The sequence below is a fragment of the Suncus etruscus genome, chromosome 1, assembly GCF_024139225.1.
Source record: "Suncus etruscus isolate mSunEtr1 chromosome 1, mSunEtr1.pri.cur, whole genome shotgun sequence".
NCBI classification, from domain to species: Eukaryota; Metazoa; Chordata; class Mammalia; order Eulipotyphla; family Soricidae; genus Suncus; species Suncus etruscus.
The window spans coordinates 106,094,437-106,112,915 of NC_064848.1; the positions used below are offsets into that span (position 1 = coordinate 106,094,437).

Sequence of the window (18,479 nt, forward strand, 5' to 3'; positions counted from 1 at the left end):
CAGTGCTCCTTTGACTCCAAACCTTTAAGAAACCACTAGTAAAAATATCTGGAACTGCAAAATAAAAGGTTTACATTAGTGTTAACATATATGCTTTTAGATGCACTAGCATTCTGGGGGATAAAGGAGAGAGATAAGGGATATATGCTTGGTAACAGGGATGAAGGAAGGACAACACTTCTGGTGGAAAGGCCCTCATTTATTGTCACCGTGTACCTCAAATATCACTGTGTAAGATTTGCTGTTATATATTCTAATAAATGTCTGTCATTTAAAGAAAATAAACCCAAGAGGCAACTTAAAAAAACAAAACAAAACAAAAAGAAAACAAATTTCAATTAAAAATATTGATGAGGCATGAGGATAACATACTGTTATTGCTTTCAGGCATCTTCAGAATGTAACCATATACAGTCTTTGATAAGCTACAACCAAGTATGCAAGCACTTCAACTAAGTATGTGTGGCCCTTGGTCATCACAAAACAACAGAGGAGAGGGAAATTTTTTTAAAGTATAACAACATTTGACAGTTTTAAATTTTTGTTGTTGACTGGATAAACTGAGCAACTGACACAAAATAAATATAAACTTTGTTACATAGAGAACTGCTTTTCAGTGCATCAAATGTTGTGATAAAAGAATCATTTTTGAATGACTACTGTGCTTGGACTTTCCCTTTGTTATGGTATCATTTATAAAAAGCCATCCTATAGACATGAAAATTATATGAACAAGTACAAAGAAGAAACATACAATTATATGTGAGGAACTGTGAATCATTATTTTGGCTATGTACAGATGTTATAACTTTATAAGTGTTTCTGTACATCTTTCGTATACCGTGGACTAATTTCCAGCATGGAATAACTAGTCAACAAGGAGTGGGCCTTTGATTAGCACAGTTAGTTAGGAAACAAATACTACTTGAGAAAAGAGGAAGTCAACATTCAATGTGAGAAAAAGGAAGAGAAGCAGTGTACTAAAAGTAGAACATAAGTTTAAATCAGTTCTCTATCAGTAAAAGGAGTACAGCAGCTGTGTGGAGTGTCATCAGGTAAAATGGTCATGGGAAGACCCATTAACAATTAATGCTGAAGACAAAGGTGCAAAAGAAGGGAAGCTGCTGCAGAAGGCAAATATATTAACAAACTCTCTGAGTTTACCAGAAAACTTGAACCAGAAGCCTCAGATATATCATCATCCTTGTATTTTCAGGACCTTACTGCCAAGAAAAATTCAAAATGAGTATGAATAATTTATCTCTAAATAGAAAACATAGTCAGCTTTTACCATCTATAAAAAATAGCAAGCAGAAGTAAAATCTCTTGATCCATTCTATCATTTCTACCAGGAGGACCATACAGTCAGTCAATGGCAAATCCCAGCAAATAATATGACTTAAACCTGATCATGTGCTTCAAAATTGCTAGGGAAAAAATATCCATGATTTTATCCCAAGTACTACCAGACCTTCTCATATATAGACATAGCAATGGTAAAATTAATTCAATTCCAGTGAATCCAAGAACAAACAGTTGTAAAATAAAAATCCACAAGTGTTGAGATCACCCCCAGGCACCAAGTTTCTAACCCCTTAGAAGGATGTGTCTGATGAAGCAGGGTAGCTGCAGAAATATAATACCAAGCCAGTAAGGAGACTGAATAGAGTTAGTTTGCTTTTACCTCATGGCCTATCTCTGCCATATGCTCTTTCTGTGCCTCCCCCCACAAAGCCAGAACTGCTGAACCAAATCCACCATTGTGAGGGAAGGTCCAGGTGGGCTTTTACATACCAAAAGAAGAGATTAGGGAAAATGGAAGTTGGAAGAGCACATTTGTTTAGGGCTATTTAGTCTCATCTTGACTCAAAAGAAATGTCAAGAGCACCTTGTGAAGGGTAGCAAAAATGTCTCAACAGAACTCAGCAGATGAACCTAAAACAGCAGGTCTAAATGCTCCTTTCCAGGCCATCAGAAAGACAATATACCCACCTGGATGTGAAAACAACTTAGCTCCCTGTGATATAAGTGGGATAGTGACCCACATCAAGTCTCCATACATTTTCCTCATCTGGTATAAAAACAGCATTCCCAGAGAAAGGCCTAGGAGGCTTCTTTGGAGCACTCAGGACTAGTTCTTTACAAGTCCAGAATCATCACCAGACAAGAGTGTGGACATCGTGTCTCCTCCCTTGCAGGCTAGGAATCATCTCCAGATATCAAGTGAATCCAGGAACCAACACCAGAAATCAAGGTGAATCCATAGGCAGAGGTGAGCAGGAATTCTTCAGTAAAAGTGAGCATGGTCACATCTGCTCCATTGAGTATGGAGGAAGGATCATTCTCTGAAGCCCGTGGAGAGCGTCTGCACAGCATCCCTTGTGGTACCCCAGAGCTAGTCCACCATCCCACACTCTATGCTACTCTTAGCCATTCCTCCTTCCAATGGGTTTTCATTTACCTTCACTTCATTGTGTCAACAAGCTGCACAGGCAGTCCATAGCCCCATCAGCCATATTGTCAAAGTCATGGATACTACCGCCCTTACCCCATGCCTAATAAACTTTTGTCAGAGTGAATACTTTAATCTCTAGGGGGAAATGTATTTTATAAGAACCACAAATAGGAAGACTTGGATCTGACCACCCGTGCTTCAGACCTCGTTCATAAAAATAAAACCATAGCAGTGACTCATAAATAAGAAGGTAGTCAAAAAAATGGCTGAGAAAAATGTCACCTGCCTTGTTGATGAAGAGACTGGAAAAAAAAAAAAACTGTAAAAGATGGAGAGGAAAAAAATGATGTAAAAGCATCACCAAGATAGTTTTCTTCTTTTTTTTTTCTTTCTTTATTTTTTATTTTTGGGCCACATCAAGCAGTGCTCAGGGCTTAATCCTGGCTTTGCTTCAAGTATCATCCTAGCATGTCCTGTAGGTTGAACAAGTACGTAGCTTTTTCAGGAACAAAAGTGTTTTGTTTGTTTGTTCCGTTGTTTTTTTAGTTATCAGCTACAGTAAGCTTAGTCAAAGAGCAGCAAGGAGAGAGAAAATGGTCAGGCTACTAAACAAAAAAAGAATCTGTTGGTGACAGTTGTATTGATTTCACTTGACATGAACATTTTCTTTCATAAAGTACCAACACTCCTTATATTTTCCACTTTTTATTTACTTCCACTTAAATAAATTTTTTGAAATGCTCTCTAAAATCATCTTGCATTGGCAAAAACAGCTCACAATGCAGTTGAATTAAAAGTAAACCTCAATTTATAGTGTTTAGTGTTACAATACCTATGATTGAAATAAAAATACTTTTTCAACAAATAGTTACTTCTTTTAAGTTGATTTATGTGTTCAAGTCAATTTAATATAATAAATAATGTGAATATTATTGAAGATCTTATTGCTATTAGTTGTTTAACATGAGTAGTCTACATAATAAATTCAATGTGTATATATATATATATATATATATATATATATATATATATATATATTATCTTGCTATGCCAATTTGCTTTCTGTGGTCCTACATGTGGCTGAATTATAGCCAAATAGCTGCTAAAATATTTTTATTATAATAATATTATTTAATATTTAAATTAAGTATTCCCAACTAAAAAAAAAAAAAACTTGGGCCAGAGTGGTAGCACAATGGTATGGTATTTGCCTTGCACATGGCTGACCTAGGATGGGCCTAGGTTTTTATCCCCAGCATCCTATATGGTACCCTAAGCCAGTAGTGATTTCTGAGCACAGAGCCAGGAATAACATCTGAGCACTGCCAAGTGTGGCCCCCCAAAAACAACAACAAAAAATAAATAAAGTAAGTATTCCCATATAATTTCAACATCTCAGAACATTTATAGAGAAACATAGTGTTCATATTATGATGGAGCTCTAACTTAAAATAAAAAAACCTAGAATAAAAGTTCATTTAACAATAGGGCATGGTATTTAAAATGCTTAAATGACTTTATTTTGCCTATATATTTGGATTTATGTTCATTGTATTTCTTATATTGAATTAAAACAATTATTTGTTGTTTAATGTTTTCTTGAAAATGTTTCTCTAAAAATACAAATTAGATTAAACCATAGGTAATATGTGTGCATTTATCAATGACATGCATGTTTTTCAAAGAAAATATAAACTTTTTCTGAGAAAGTGAGAATAGCATTGCATCACTTAATTGAAAATAAAGCATCCACATGTGTGAAAAGAAGAAAGATGTGAAAGTTAAAAGTAAGCCAATTTTACATTTTTCACTTGCAGGATTGCTTTCACCAGCTAAATAAAGGATAATTCAGAATGATAGTACAGTGCACTTACATGAGGCAACTCATATGATCCCCTAAGAATCTCCAGAGATAGAGGGAAGTAGGGCCTCTACAATTATATTAAAATGTAATTATTATTTATGCTCTATAGAAAAGTTTTATTTGGACTGTAGGGATACCATAGGAAATATAGCACATGCCCCAAATGGGTTATAAACCTTGCATGTTTCATACATACATGCCCAAGCATCTCTGGCTGGAGTTCGTGATGCACGGCGTGGAATTAACCTTGGTGGTTGAGCGCTGCAGGGTTGAAGAAGCACTGTATCTTCTTCAGCTCTAACACTGATACAGCCAAAACAAACAGTATGTTATAGGGCTACCTGACCACCACTTGAGGTACCCCTTGTCAAAGTTTATACTATCTTTTAATGTATTGATGAGAACATATTACAGCAAAAAACAAAAGACTAGTTTAACTTCAAAAATGTTGTAACCATATTAATTAATAAAATTTCTTACTAAATTTAAGAAACAAAATTTAAAATATTAAGAGGTTCAATAATGTAACTATCATTTTTTCAGCCAAATTTTGTTTTCATACTATTATCTAAATACTTTCAAGGTAGATTAGCCTTCTCTAAAGAAGGCCAGTTCTATTCCACTTTATTCAATAATTTATTTTGGTGGTTTTCTAAATTGTATCTTCAAGTTTTTCTTCTTTCTTTGTCCTTCCTTCTTTCTTTCCTTCCTTTTTCCCTTCCTCACACTCTCCTTTTCCTCACTCTCTCATTTCTTTCCCTCCCTCCTTCCTTCCTTCCCTCCCTCCTTCCTTCCCTCCCTCCTTCCTTCCTTTCCTCCCTCCCTCCCTCCCTCCCTCCCTCCTTCCTTCCTTCCTTCCTTCCTTCCTTCCTTCCTTCCTTCCTTCCTTCCTTCCTTCCTTCCTTCCTTCCTTCCTTCCTTCCTTCCTTCCTTCCTTCCACTTTTTCATGAAGAAACATTGTTTCTATTGAAAGTAATATTACTAAGAAAGTTGAGGGGGTAAAGAGAGATACTTTTTCAAAAGAATTGTAACAAAACAGCAATCACTGAATGGATTTTAGGAGGAGGCTGTATATAATTTGTCCAAATGGTCTTGGCCTGGGTCTTTTGCATACAAAAAAAGTGCTGGCATGGTCATAATTAAAATCTTCCATCATTGATGCTTCTTACATAACATTATTAAAGACTTTAGAAGATAACTTCTTTTATGAGATTTCTACCATTCTTAGGGTGTTGCCTTAATTTCTCTATTTCTAAGAGTGCAGAATTTACATCAAAGGAATATGGTATTCATAACTTTGGGCTACTTCAGAGTTAGGCAATTTATTCTTAAATTTTATTATTTCTCAGCAGCTCATTACCAAGGCCCACTACCAATTTGCCTGCAACATTTCTCCCCATGCCCAAAGGATTTTACCCACTTCACTCTTTAAAGGGTACATGAGTGAAGGTCTTTCTTCTGTTGTTTCTTCATGCTAACAAATAGGTACCCCCCAGGTAAGGGATAAAATCTCATTCTAAATTAGTATTAAATGGGAAACATGTAATGCTGTATTGGGTTCCCGAAATGTCAGGTTGAAAGACAAATCAGATGAACAACTTCTTCTTTCTTAATAATTTTATTGTGACCAAAGTAAATTACAAATCTTTCACAGTAATATTTGTGGTACATAATGACAATGAATTCGGGGTATTCCCACCACCAGTGTTGTCCTCCCTCCACCCCTGTTCCCAGCATGCATCCTATATCTCTCTCCTTTGACCCCCGAATGCAAGTGTAACTGGTCCCCTCTTGCATAGCTTGTTGTAGATTGGGTATTGATTCTATTGCCATTGACTTTGGGTTTGGTATTTAAGTCTGATCATTTTTTATTTTCACTCAATGTTCATATTACTGTTTGGTCCTGGTACTATCCATTTTTACCCCCTCAATTCATAAGGCAGAACAAGATAATTAAAGTTATGTAGTTCTGTTGGAAAAAGGAAAAAAAAGGTAAAATAAACTGGGAGGAGTATGTCTAGATGTTATAAATATAAATTTACAAGAATAAAGGGAAAAAAGAAGAAATACATAACAAAAATAACCCAACAAACCAACAACAACCAAAAAGAGACCAAAAAAAAAAACAAAAACAAACAGTAACTACAAAAAGCAACAGGAAAACAACCAAGTAATAACCACTAAAATAAAGAGAAAAAAAAAAAAGAAAGAAAATAGGAAGGAGGGATAGTGTGGCAAGGTTTTGTGTTTCTTTCTTTTTTTCAAAAAGCAAAGTAAGTATTGGGGGAAATTAGAAAGGGAATTGCTGCAGACATGTTAGTGTTGCTAAGCAGAACCTTCATGGGGTCTGGGAACCTTTCACAGGGAGAGAAACGGGAGCACGAGTGGACGAATATGAAATATGAAAATGAAATAAATGAGACCACACAAAATGCATTATATGGGGACCCTCGTTCAAGGGACGAGAGACAAATTTACTTTTCAGCAGATGACTTTTTATAAGCACAGACTCTGGTATGCAAGGTGTTCTCAAAGAACAGGAGAGCAGTACAATGGGGAAACAGGCCTTAAATTTACATATTAAGAGACCGTTCTTCAGGTGAGAAAGAACTCTGCTGGAGAGCAGCGAAACCAGAGCTAGAGATGTTTTTGGTTTAGCAAAAAGCAGGTTTTTCAAGAAACCAGGAGGAGAGAGACAGAGATATTTATGATGTTTATGTAGTAGCTGGAAAATAGATTTTATGGGGGACGGAAATAATTGTTTACCATCATAGAGCTAGACTCAGAAAAACAAGCTGTTGGCGCTAGGTTATACGAACTAGCCAGCAGGGAACTTTTGACGGGCTTTTGGTACTGACATTTCTTTGTCTGTAGAAGAGCTGAGGCTGGATTTCTATAGTGGCCAAATAGAGAGAAAATGTAATGTTACAGCCATGTTGGAATTACTGCCAATGATCTACGCAAAGGGTCAAATGATTGACTTCGCTAAGCGGGCCTTTTGGCAAATAATTTTTTTGGAGGAAAGCACTGCACCAGGGTAGGAAAAAACCACATCTGGTGCATGCTTTCCTTAAATGGAAGGTAACAGGGAATTCCCTTGGCCTAAGAAATACAGCGTTTTTCTGCCCTTGAAGCATTCTGTCATGGGAACAACTATAGGCTCCATAGATGCTCATTTTCACACCCTAAGGTCTTTTTATGGTGCGAGGAAACTTTATGCTCAGTTGTATATGATAAAATCAGGCCTCTGTAACTAGAGATCTTGTGTGGTATTTACACAGCTCATAGGATGAAGACTAGCATAGAGTCTTTCTTTAGTTTTCTAGAAATTCTATTTCATCTCTGTTGTTATAATCAGTCTTCTGTAATTAGTGGTCTTGGTTTTTGCACTGATTCTAGGATGAAACCTAGGATGGAGTTTTTTATTATGGTTTCAGAAATTCTGCTCAGTTGCAGTTGTCAAAACCAGACCTCTGGAATTAGAGATCTTGGTTATTGTACAAATCCTAGGCCGAAGCCTATGCTAGGGTCTTTCTTATTGGTCCCAGAATAAGTTCTGCCCAGTCATGGTTGTCCAAGTCAGTCTTCTGTAGTTAGGGATCTTGGTTTTTGCACAGGTCAAAGTACGATGTGTCTTCTGATTTTATCTTACAATTAGGTGATGAGATAGGACAACCTACTCTTAGATCAAGTTGTTGCCATTTCCTCATTGTCAGGATATCATATCAAATCTGGCGCAAGTTTGTGGCAGAGCAGTATTATGAATTTCCCAGAGGGAGTTTTGTTCCTGGTGCTGTTGCAGGGAACTGTGTATATTCTATGCCTGGGAACTAGGGTTCGGAATTGAACTGTTGCTGTCTGATAACGTGGAGTCTAAGTTGGGTCCACATGACATATGTTCAGGGTGGGAGGTACCCCTGTCTTATAAAATTTATGGATTTTTATCCCTAATAGATAAGAGCTTGTTTGTATACATAAAATTTCCCCCTTTTTAGTATGCTTTGAAAAGGGAATGGTGCCATATTATATTGCTAGTGCATTTGGGGTAAGAATGACACAATCTCTATGCCCTGGTTTTGACCTGATCTTTCATCACAAGCAAGGCTTTTTCTTGTACGTTTTCATACCAAACAGAAGTAAGTTATGTATATATGTATGTATATATATATGTATATAAAATATATACGTATGTATACATATAAATAGAAGAAATACATAAAAATATATTTTAAAAGTAATTAAGGAAAAAAGTGATGTAAGAGGCTATCTTATACTTGGGAATAAACAGACTAAGATGTATTATTATAGAGGTATTAAACATATAAAGGAAATACAGGCTTCCCCATTAAGTCTTGTGATATTCTTTTGTGATATTCTTGTTGGGGGTGAAATTCACATTTTCATCACACAATGTGATCCTATTGAGTTTGTGAAATGGTTTGCAGCAGTAAGGTATCAGGTTGTGTCCTTGAGCTGGGGTCCTTCTGGAACTGAATTGATAGCATGCAATAGTCCACATTTGGGTGGGTTAAGAAGGACCATAAAGTATGAGTCAGCAGGAGTGTTGGTTGTTGTTTCTTGCCCAGGCATGAGATGTGGGGCTGAGAAGGTGTCTTTCCACTTTGGGAGCTGGGTGGTGGCTTATTGGGGCAGAAGGTCAGTCTTGGTACCTAATGAGTTAAGAACTGAAAGTAAAGAGGGTTAAATAAGGAGAGATATCAGATGGACAACTTTTATAAACATTTTTTTCCTAGAGAAGATAATCTTTTCCTGGCCGAAGAGAGGACCGGGTGTTTAGAAAGCAAGAAAATTGTAGCAATTTTGTACCTCAGCTTTTGTTCCTTTATTTTGCATTCTGATAAAAGTGTTAATGTCTCCTTTTAATAGCCACCTGTAAGAATTGTCCCAAGTTAACAAATATACAGCTTAGCTTTTACAGCTGGGTTTTCTAGAAGTTTCAAGTCCTATGTTTGTCAACAACAGTGATTCACTTTTCTAAGTAAATTACTGGAAGACAGAGCTGTTTGTTATCCTGGTGAAATGAACACAACTAAAATTCCATTAAGTTTTACAACAGGGAGAGTGCTTAAGAAAAGGGCTTACAGAAGTGTCTCAAGTGTTACTTGTAGAAATAATCCCTTGATTTGGCCTACCCAGGTAATTATGAAGTGACCAAATGACAATGGCACTGCTTTCAGTTCAAAATTTATCCAAAATAAGGAGAAATGGTAGGTCATTTGCCTTGCACACAGTTGACTTGGGACGGACCTGGATTTGATTCCCAGCATCCCATATGGTCTCCTGAGCCTAACAGGAGTTATTTCTGAGTGCAGCACCAGGAGTAACCACTGAGCACTGCCTCTGGCTCATAAACCAAACTTTTTTATCCAAGATTTAAATTAACCTTTGCTTTAAAAGTAGGGGCTGAGGCTATATAGCATAATGGTAGGATATTTGCCATGCATTCAACTGATCTAGGTTTGATCCACACCACCCTATATGGTGCTCTAAGCCTGACAGGAAAGATCCCTGAGTGTACAACCAGGAAGTATAAGCCCTGAGTACCATCTAGTATGGCCCCAAAATAAAAGAAAACTCTCAAGTGTGCTTGAACAAGCCTTATAATGTATGACTGTGTAGAAACAACATTTTATATTTCATATGACTTACTGTTTTCGATAAGTTATATTAGAGCATTTATGATTATGTAAGTATGTCTTTCTCTAGTCTCTATGCTACTATTTTTTGCCCTAAAAATCTACATTTAAATAAATGTATCTATTTCAATGTCCACTAATCTCCTGTTACTAATACTTAAAATACTTTAAGTCTCAACAAGACAACTTTCACTACTTAAAAGTGAAAGTTTATTTATTTATATATCCACAAGGCATTTAACCCTTGATAAACATCTAGTAAATGAATACATGATAAATAATTTAATAAAAAATTTTATAAATTGCATTTTATATTCTTTTAATTTAATTCTTCCAGTTAAAACTCAGGTAATGGGAGAAATCAAGATTGCACTAAAGAAGGAAATGAAGACAGATGGCGAACAACTAATTGTTGAAATTCTCCAATGCAGAAATATAACCTACAAATTTAAATCCCCTGATCACTTACCAGGTAACTAATTTTATGATAATGAGCTGTAAATCTAGAATATTGAAGAGTATGTCATAAGTATTCTGGAAAATGTTAGATAAAGGGATGGGAGAGATAGTGCAGTGTGGAAGGCATGGGTGTTCTATGCTTGATTTTCTCCTCACACATTGCATATGTTTTCTAAGCCTAGATAGAGTGATTCCTGAGTACAGAGCTAGAAATAAGCCCTGAGTACCACTTGATGTGGCCCAAAACCAAAAATGTAAATTAAATTTTGAAATGTCTAGTAAGTAAATATGCAAATGTGAAATGTTTTTGCTAACACTTAGCTTATTTTTTTAGCATATAAACAGATTGATTTATATCTCAAACATTAGAACATTTTCAATACTAAGAAAATTTGTATTTTTCTATGAGTTTATGACTTTTAAATACTATTTTTTGATTTTTTGACTTTTACTGATTTTGCAAGTTATGTACAATTTTGTACAATATAATTATAGCCTTTTAGTGAAGAAATTACGTGATTAGTAGAAATTTAATAAAATGAGCTTTATTTTCAGATTTATATGTGAAAATATATGTGATAAACATCGCTACCCAAAAGAAGGTGATCAAGAAAAAAACAAGAGTATGTAGACATGATCGAGAGCCTTCTTTCAATGAAACTTTCAGATTTGGTCTAAGTCCTGCAGGACATTCTCTTCAGGTAACTTTACATTAAAGAGTTACTGTTTTAAAGCTTTCAGTTAGAGAGTATTGAATTTATTTCAATTATTCAGTATTTGTATATTCCCTATAAATTGTGATTTCAAAGTAAGTTCAGATAAAACCTTTCAGAAGCCATTTCCAATCCTTCCGTACATGCACCCCACATGATTACTAAAACTTCTGTATTTATTTTATGCTGATTATTATATGTTGATTTATTTCCATGCAAAATTCCACATATATTCATTGGGGTGTTCATCTTACTCAAGTTACCATTAATATCTTACCCTTTCCATTCATTTTATTTACAGAGCTGACAGAGGTATCTTTAAAAATCACTGCCTAGCTTATATATAGTCTTTTTAAAAGTCACTATTAGCTTGTCTTATTTAGAATTCTGAGATTAATTCTAATTTTATTGATTTAATCTCATTTCCTTTTTCTCTTCATTCTCTACTTGAATCACATCAGAATCTTTTTAAAACAGGTTAATCCTCTAATTTTCTGCTACTACTTTTCATTTTCTCTAGTGCTCTCTCTCTCTCTCTTTTCTCATCACATTAATCCAAATATTGCTGTGTAGACATAGTCTTTAACTAATGCATTGGTTGTAGTTCACATTTTTAATAGCAAACATTTTATGTATCTTATTAGGGTCTCTGTCTTATACAATAACTTTTATATACTTATTTTTTTTTATTTTGTCAACCATCTTCAGAGAAGTCCTGATTTTAAATGCTTTTGTTTTTTACAGCCTTAACGGTACTTGTGCATATTATATTTTTCTATAGGTGTAGAAGCAACAAATACCGTATTTTCTGGCGTATAAGACGACTTTTGAAACAAAAAAAAGTCAACCGAATATCAGGGGTCATCTTATATACACTGAGTATATCCCGAAAAATGTTTCAATATGCCGCTAAACGAAAATTGTCAGAATATTGCCACAAAACTAATTTTCCAACTCAATCCTGCACCAATCACTGCCAGGCTGCTCCGAACACCAATCCAAGCAGGCTTTTTATGCATGCAAATTATACAGTGTTCTGTACCTGAATCTACACTGTAAAAAGCCTGCTCAGATTGTCCAGAGTCAGAGAGGACGTGTATTATAGTATAACCTTTGAACCTGTGCTTGTGTGATTGGCTCACTGTGGTACATGAGCACAGGAACACATGCAGCACAGGAACGTTCTGTCTGACACAGCGAATATAGGCCTAAACCTATGTTTTAACTGCAAAATTAGGGGGTCATCTTATACGCACAGTCGTTTTATATGCCGGAAAATACGGTATGTAAAAGCAAGTGATGGAAATAAGTAAAATCATGAAAAAAAAAAGACCACAGAGCAGGCACTTAATATTCTATACCATAGACAAATAACAGAGATTACAGATAAAAATTACTAATTAAAATAATATATTAGCATTAAAGTGACATTTTTAATTTGTATGAACAAGAGAGGAGATGTATGAGAAAAAAAGATGATGAATAATTGTGAAGGTGAAAAATATGAAAAGCAGGCAAAGGATATAAGTAAATACATACAGTGACACATAAAATCCTCAAAACAGGTCCAGAAAATATGGTCATCAGTTTAAATAAAGATTTTGAAGAGAGAAACAAAATAAATGAAGTTTTAGCCAAATAAAATATAAGCTTTCTGAAAGATATTCTGAAGTAAAAGAAAGAGAACCTGAGATAGACATGAGAGAATTGTCAATAATGCTTAACTACATTTCATGCTGTCTAGTATATTTTAATTTATTTCAAAATAAAGAAATATTTACTCTGCAGTCCTACAAAACTTCAACTGCCACATATTTTACATATGTCAAGAAACAACTTTGGTAGTATCTATACTATAGCAAAATCACAGTAAGTTATATGTATCAATTGGTTTATGTTCTATCTGATTTATAGATTCTTATTTATTTGCAAATCACTCAACCAAGTTTATATTGTGATTAATAGTTTATGAAGTAGTAAAAAAAATTTTTTTAGACTTTCCATTAGTTTAAGCATACAGCTCCTTTAAATAAGCTGTTAATACATTTATTATATAACATTATAATACCATTCAGGATGTATCTTTTCCTTTAGAAAATGCTATATGATGGGCCGGAGAGATAGCATGGAGGTAAGGCATTTGCCTTTCATGCAGAAGGTCATCAGTTTGAATCCCGGCGTCCCATATGGTCCCCCATGCCTGCCAGGAGCAATTTCTGAGCCTGGAGCCAGGAATAACCCCTGAGCACTGCTGGTTGTGACCCAAAAACCAAAAAAAAAAAAAAAGTAAAAAAAAAAAAAAAAGAAAATGCTATATGAGATATGTAAGTTTTTGAGGATATCTGACTTGTTCTTTTTACAAGTATGGCTGCTATTCCTCTCACCCTAATTATGTCTTGTCTGTGTTTCTTTGATAATCAAATTGTTTATAACAATATACAGATGTACATGTATAATTTTATTTTTTCTAGATTTTACTTTTCTCCAATGGAGGGAAGTTTATGAAAAAGACCTTGATTGGCGAAGCCTGTATCTGGCTTGACAAAGTGGATCTGAGAAAAAGAATCGTCAACTGGCACAAACTTTTGGTCAGTCCTACTCAAACGCATTGAAGAACTTTGTCTGCTCAATATATAGTAACTGCTCTAATCTCAAATAAAGACTATAGTTTGTTTTGAAAACTAAATGTAAGAGGAAGAACAAATATTTAAAAAATGCTAAAGTCTTGTAATTTATTATTGTGGAACACAAAGAAAAAAACTATGAGAAAAAGATTCAAATGTTAAAGTCAAAGGAAAAAAGAAGCTCAATAACTGGGACTCTTGTTATTGTCAAGAAAAACAGTAAGAATAATTTAATTACTGAATGTAAAAAGTGGTATTGAACTAAAGCTAAAGACAGAGGCCCAAAATTAATATGATTTCTTAAATATGAAACTACCTTGGTTGAGAGAACTTATGTAAAAATTTCAATTTTCAGATGTTCAAAAATATTATTCATCTCAGAAATCTTACTGTTTTGAGATTCTAAAATAGGTTACACCTAAAATATCTGTCTGAGACTCGAAAAAGTCAGTGAATTTATAGGGGGAAATATACAGAGAATGTGGAAATTATGCCATTTAGAAATTTTATGTAGATTTTCTCTGTATTTAAATATGACAGGTGTGAAATCACTTTTAGAATCCATATATAAAAATCACAGTAATATCCTTTGAAATAATCTAGGTACTAATAATTTGAAGTGGAATTACATTTATCTAAAATTAAACCATAATTGGCTAACAAAAATGTTGCCTACAGATCATTGGAAACTTAGTTCAAAACACCTGAATTTGTAACTTACCTTTAAGACATTTTAAATTTCCTTAATTCCTGGATTACATTTGTGTGTTCTAGTAGCATGATAGCTTATTCTTTGTGTAACTATAAATAAAGTTACTGTTGTGAAAAGTTCTTTCCTCTTTTAGTGATGTTCTGGCAGAGGGAAAATTCTTCCTCTGGCAATTAAATCATTTTGTGACACTAATTAAATGTTTAAAATCTCCCTTTCTTCTATAACTTTTTTTCTGAACACACTGAGAGTTGAATGAAAACATTGAGGCCAAAGTTCTCTCTAGTGGTCTATTTTCCTTCTTTGGTAATTAAATGCACCAGTGTTTTGAAAATGTAAAAAGTAAGCATTCCATTGAGACTAAATATACTTTGAATTATCTTAATATTATAAAATAAATATTTTATATAGGACAAAAGGATGAATGTTTAAGTCTTTCAAATGAAGTATCCTCTTCTCCATAAAAGATAACAAAACTAACCAAAAAACTTACCTGGACATTTGCCTTCCACAGGGCCAAACCTGGTTGGATCCCCATCATCCCATGCCAGGAGTAACCCCTGAGTGCCTCTGGGTGTGGCCTAATCCCCCCACGCCTCCCAAATAAAAGTTACCTGGAGTTGTAGGAAACACTAAACTAAGATTAAAAGCCTGGTTTCTGGTCTGGCTTTTGTCCCTGACTATGTCAATTTACATAAGTTAATTAAATTCAATTTTCCTCAGTTGATTAATTTTCAGGGTAAAAATAATTATATATTTCTAACCTTGCTAATGGAAATTTGGAATGATTAACTCAAAGATGTATGAAAGTAAGTGAAAGCACATTTTCAAATATGGCATCATATAACCACATAACTGAGGAATCATTAATCTATAACTATTTATTTCTCAAAGTTTATATATAAAAATAACATCTTTCACATCAGTATATTTTCCCAAAATAATATTTTCCTTAAACTATAAACTTTTACACAACTAGTGTAAAGGGTGATATTAAATGGAAGTAATTTTCTAATTGGGTTATTATAAATTAAATAATGTAACTGATCTTCAGTATTCTCAGACTAGCCAAAAGTAACTGAAGATACCCAAACCACTCTCATTTTAAAAGCTGCTTTTTTATTCAAGAATGAGGTTGTAGTTGGATTAGAGAAATTATCTCCAAGTACTTTGGTTGGATATTGAATTTTCTCATTTTTAAGAAAAGCATGCTTTAATTTGAGAGAATTTATTAAAGCAATATATTTAAAAGAAAAGAATTTCTACTAAATTCCAAATCTTACTATAGTCATAAAGTAATAAAAATGTATCTTATAATTAATAAAACACAATTTTGTCCCCTCTGCTGCTTATCCCCCTCTCTTGATTGGTATTGCAATGTCCTTTATCATTGCAATTGCTCTAACTGAGCACGGAGAGGGGATTGCTAGAGATTTTATATTGCTAGGTTTTTATTTTTAGAGACAACTAAGTCTGCTGATGGTTGCCATGGATATTTCCAGCAGAAGTTAGCACCTTAGAAAGCATATAATCATCCCTCATAACTGGGGAAGAAACGTTTTCAGGAAGATCTTCACATGATAACTGTTAGCTGCCCTTAAAAGGAAACTCAGGCCACATTACTTCATTCTCTTTGGCAGCAACTCACATCCAGAGGTATGCAGGAGAGGTTTTAAGACCAGGTTGCTAATTTCATTTCATTTGGAGGTGCCACAAGAATAAAGATCATCTCTTGGTAGTTAGGAGACTTTTACTTCTAGGTACCTTTCTGTTACAAGGAACAAGAGAAGGTTCAGTGCATTAAGAAAGCTAATGATAGGGCTTCTTTTTGAGCACCAGCATCCCCCTTCAGAAAGCGAAAGATCCTGCCAAAGTGTGCCAAGCTTGCGGCTGACTAAACTCCTGAATTGTACTGGAATTATTCTATGCAACACTGATCCTTTTAAGAATGCATTTCTTCTGAATGATTATCCTTCTTACAACAATTTATTTTTTAAAGGCAAATGGGGCTCTTAGTGTTTTTTACTTTTTTGTATTTATCATAGCACATGATTTTCCACTTTTTATTTTATTTACTTTGGGGGAATTGGCTTTTTATTAATCTAGTAGCAACAAAGTTTATAATGTCTAAATATTGTGTGATTAATCCAATTACAGCTCATATCTCGAAAAGCATCTTGATATTTTCTCATAAGTTCATTGAATCATCAGAGATTGAAATTGTTTAATGGTTTAAAAATTGGTACTAAAATTCTTTTAGTTGTAGAAGCAAAAGCACAGAATACATTTTTACAAAAGACAGGGAATTATAGAATGATCATTTCAGAAACATGTAACACATGAAGCAAGAAGTTGATTTGTCCCTGTTTTTATTTGAGATAAGGAAATGTTTGGTAACTCAACTTAGTTTATCATTTCAGTATAAATGAAAGTCAGTAATCTAAGACTATGGGGCAGGGATTTTGCTCCTTAATGTTGCTCATATTATAATTAATCATACTAACTACATGCATACATTCTGCATAGAAGTAAACTTAAGTTTTGTATCACACATATTATATTTAAAGACACATTGTGTGAATATTATAGCTGGTAACCAGCTGCTACTGATTCTTACTATAGGAACATTTGTGATGATAGTTATGATAGTGGTAGCAACATTAGATTGGTGGTGGTGTGAAGTAAAATAAAATTAGATGCTTTCTTGTGCCCAATTTATCAGGAATTATTGATCAATGCTTCATTTCATTAAGATATCATAAAGATGTTTATAGTATTTTTTTACTTTATTTAAATCATAACAATATTTTTAAAAACTTATTTTCATTGCTATATTGTCTAATATTCCAAATGCAGCCAATAACAGTTAATATGTGTTTTTAACTCTACATGTGAAAGAAGGGATTTTCCCTCATTTTTTTTGAGCTTAGATGGAAATGAATGAGCTCAATGAATAATTATGAAGTGTCTATATTAATCACTTGTCTTTGTTGTAATGCTAGAGAGAATGAATGAAACAGATATTTTTATCTATCATTGTTGTTTTATGTCTATTCCATGTTGTTGCTATTCTTAAAGATACTCGTTGAAACAAATTCACTTAATTAAATGACCCCCTTATCTGATAGGTAGCATTTTCTATACATAACTATATATTTCATAATATAGACAAAGTTGAAATATTAATATGATTTGACATTAAGCATGTGAATATGATATTGTTTAATTGTGTGCACATTTGTTTAGTGATGTGATCAGGTGCTCCCACTACTGATAAATGTGTGTGCTGATATTCTAACAAAAACACATCTGAGTGAAAGGGAAACAATCTTGTCTTATAAAATAAAACCATAATAAAATTTGTTTCAAAATATAATAAAGTACTCGGATATGTCTTGTTTCTGATTATGTATTGCATGCTGTGTTGGTGATTTGCTAATATGTACTTTTTACCACTTTACCAAAATCTCTCTAGGAAATATATTGAGCAAGTTAAATCCTTGAGTTAAGGATTGTACAAATTAAACTAAAATACACAAGAATTGTACAAAAAAAAAAAAAAAACAATGCTTGTAAAAATGTCTTGAGATTACTTGTAAATCTGTCTTGAAATTACTTAAGATTACTTTATGTAAAAATGTCTTGGTTTTGTGATTGTATACAAGATGTTATCTTGATAACTTATGCAAATTGTGCTGTATGAAGGTCCTTGTCTCAGCCTTACTAATAAATATTGAAAATATGAACTGACATTTTTGTTATTGATAAATCGATATGTGATATATAAATAGTTTTGGAAAATTTTCTTTGACACTTTATTATATTTTTAATATTTATTATTTACAAATTTATTATATTCATCTGTACAGTTATTAAAAATATTTTTGGATGGAAAAAAAATACATTAGGTAAAGAACTTGCCTTGAAAGCGCTTGACTTGGATTTGATTTCCAGCACCCCATTTGCGTATCTGAGTACCATTCAGAGTGACCCCTGA

General features: G+C 33.8%; 1 protein-coding gene across 1 annotated transcript in view; it reads left to right on the forward strand.

Annotated features, from left to right (window-relative positions):
* Nucleotides 1-18,232, forward strand: part of PCLO (piccolo presynaptic cytomatrix protein) — a 331,891-nt gene extending 313,659 nt beyond the window's left edge. The window contains exons 24-26 of the mRNA XM_049772799.1: nt 10,315-10,449; nt 10,992-11,137; nt 13,621-18,232. Coding sequence (XP_049628756.1) covers nt 10,315-10,449; nt 10,992-11,137; nt 13,621-13,761 — 422 coding nt within the window. The 3' untranslated portion in view covers nt 13,762-18,232. The remainder of the gene's footprint in view (nt 1-10,314; nt 10,450-10,991; nt 11,138-13,620) is intronic.
* The last annotated feature ends 247 nt before the right edge of the window (nt 18,233-18,479 follow it).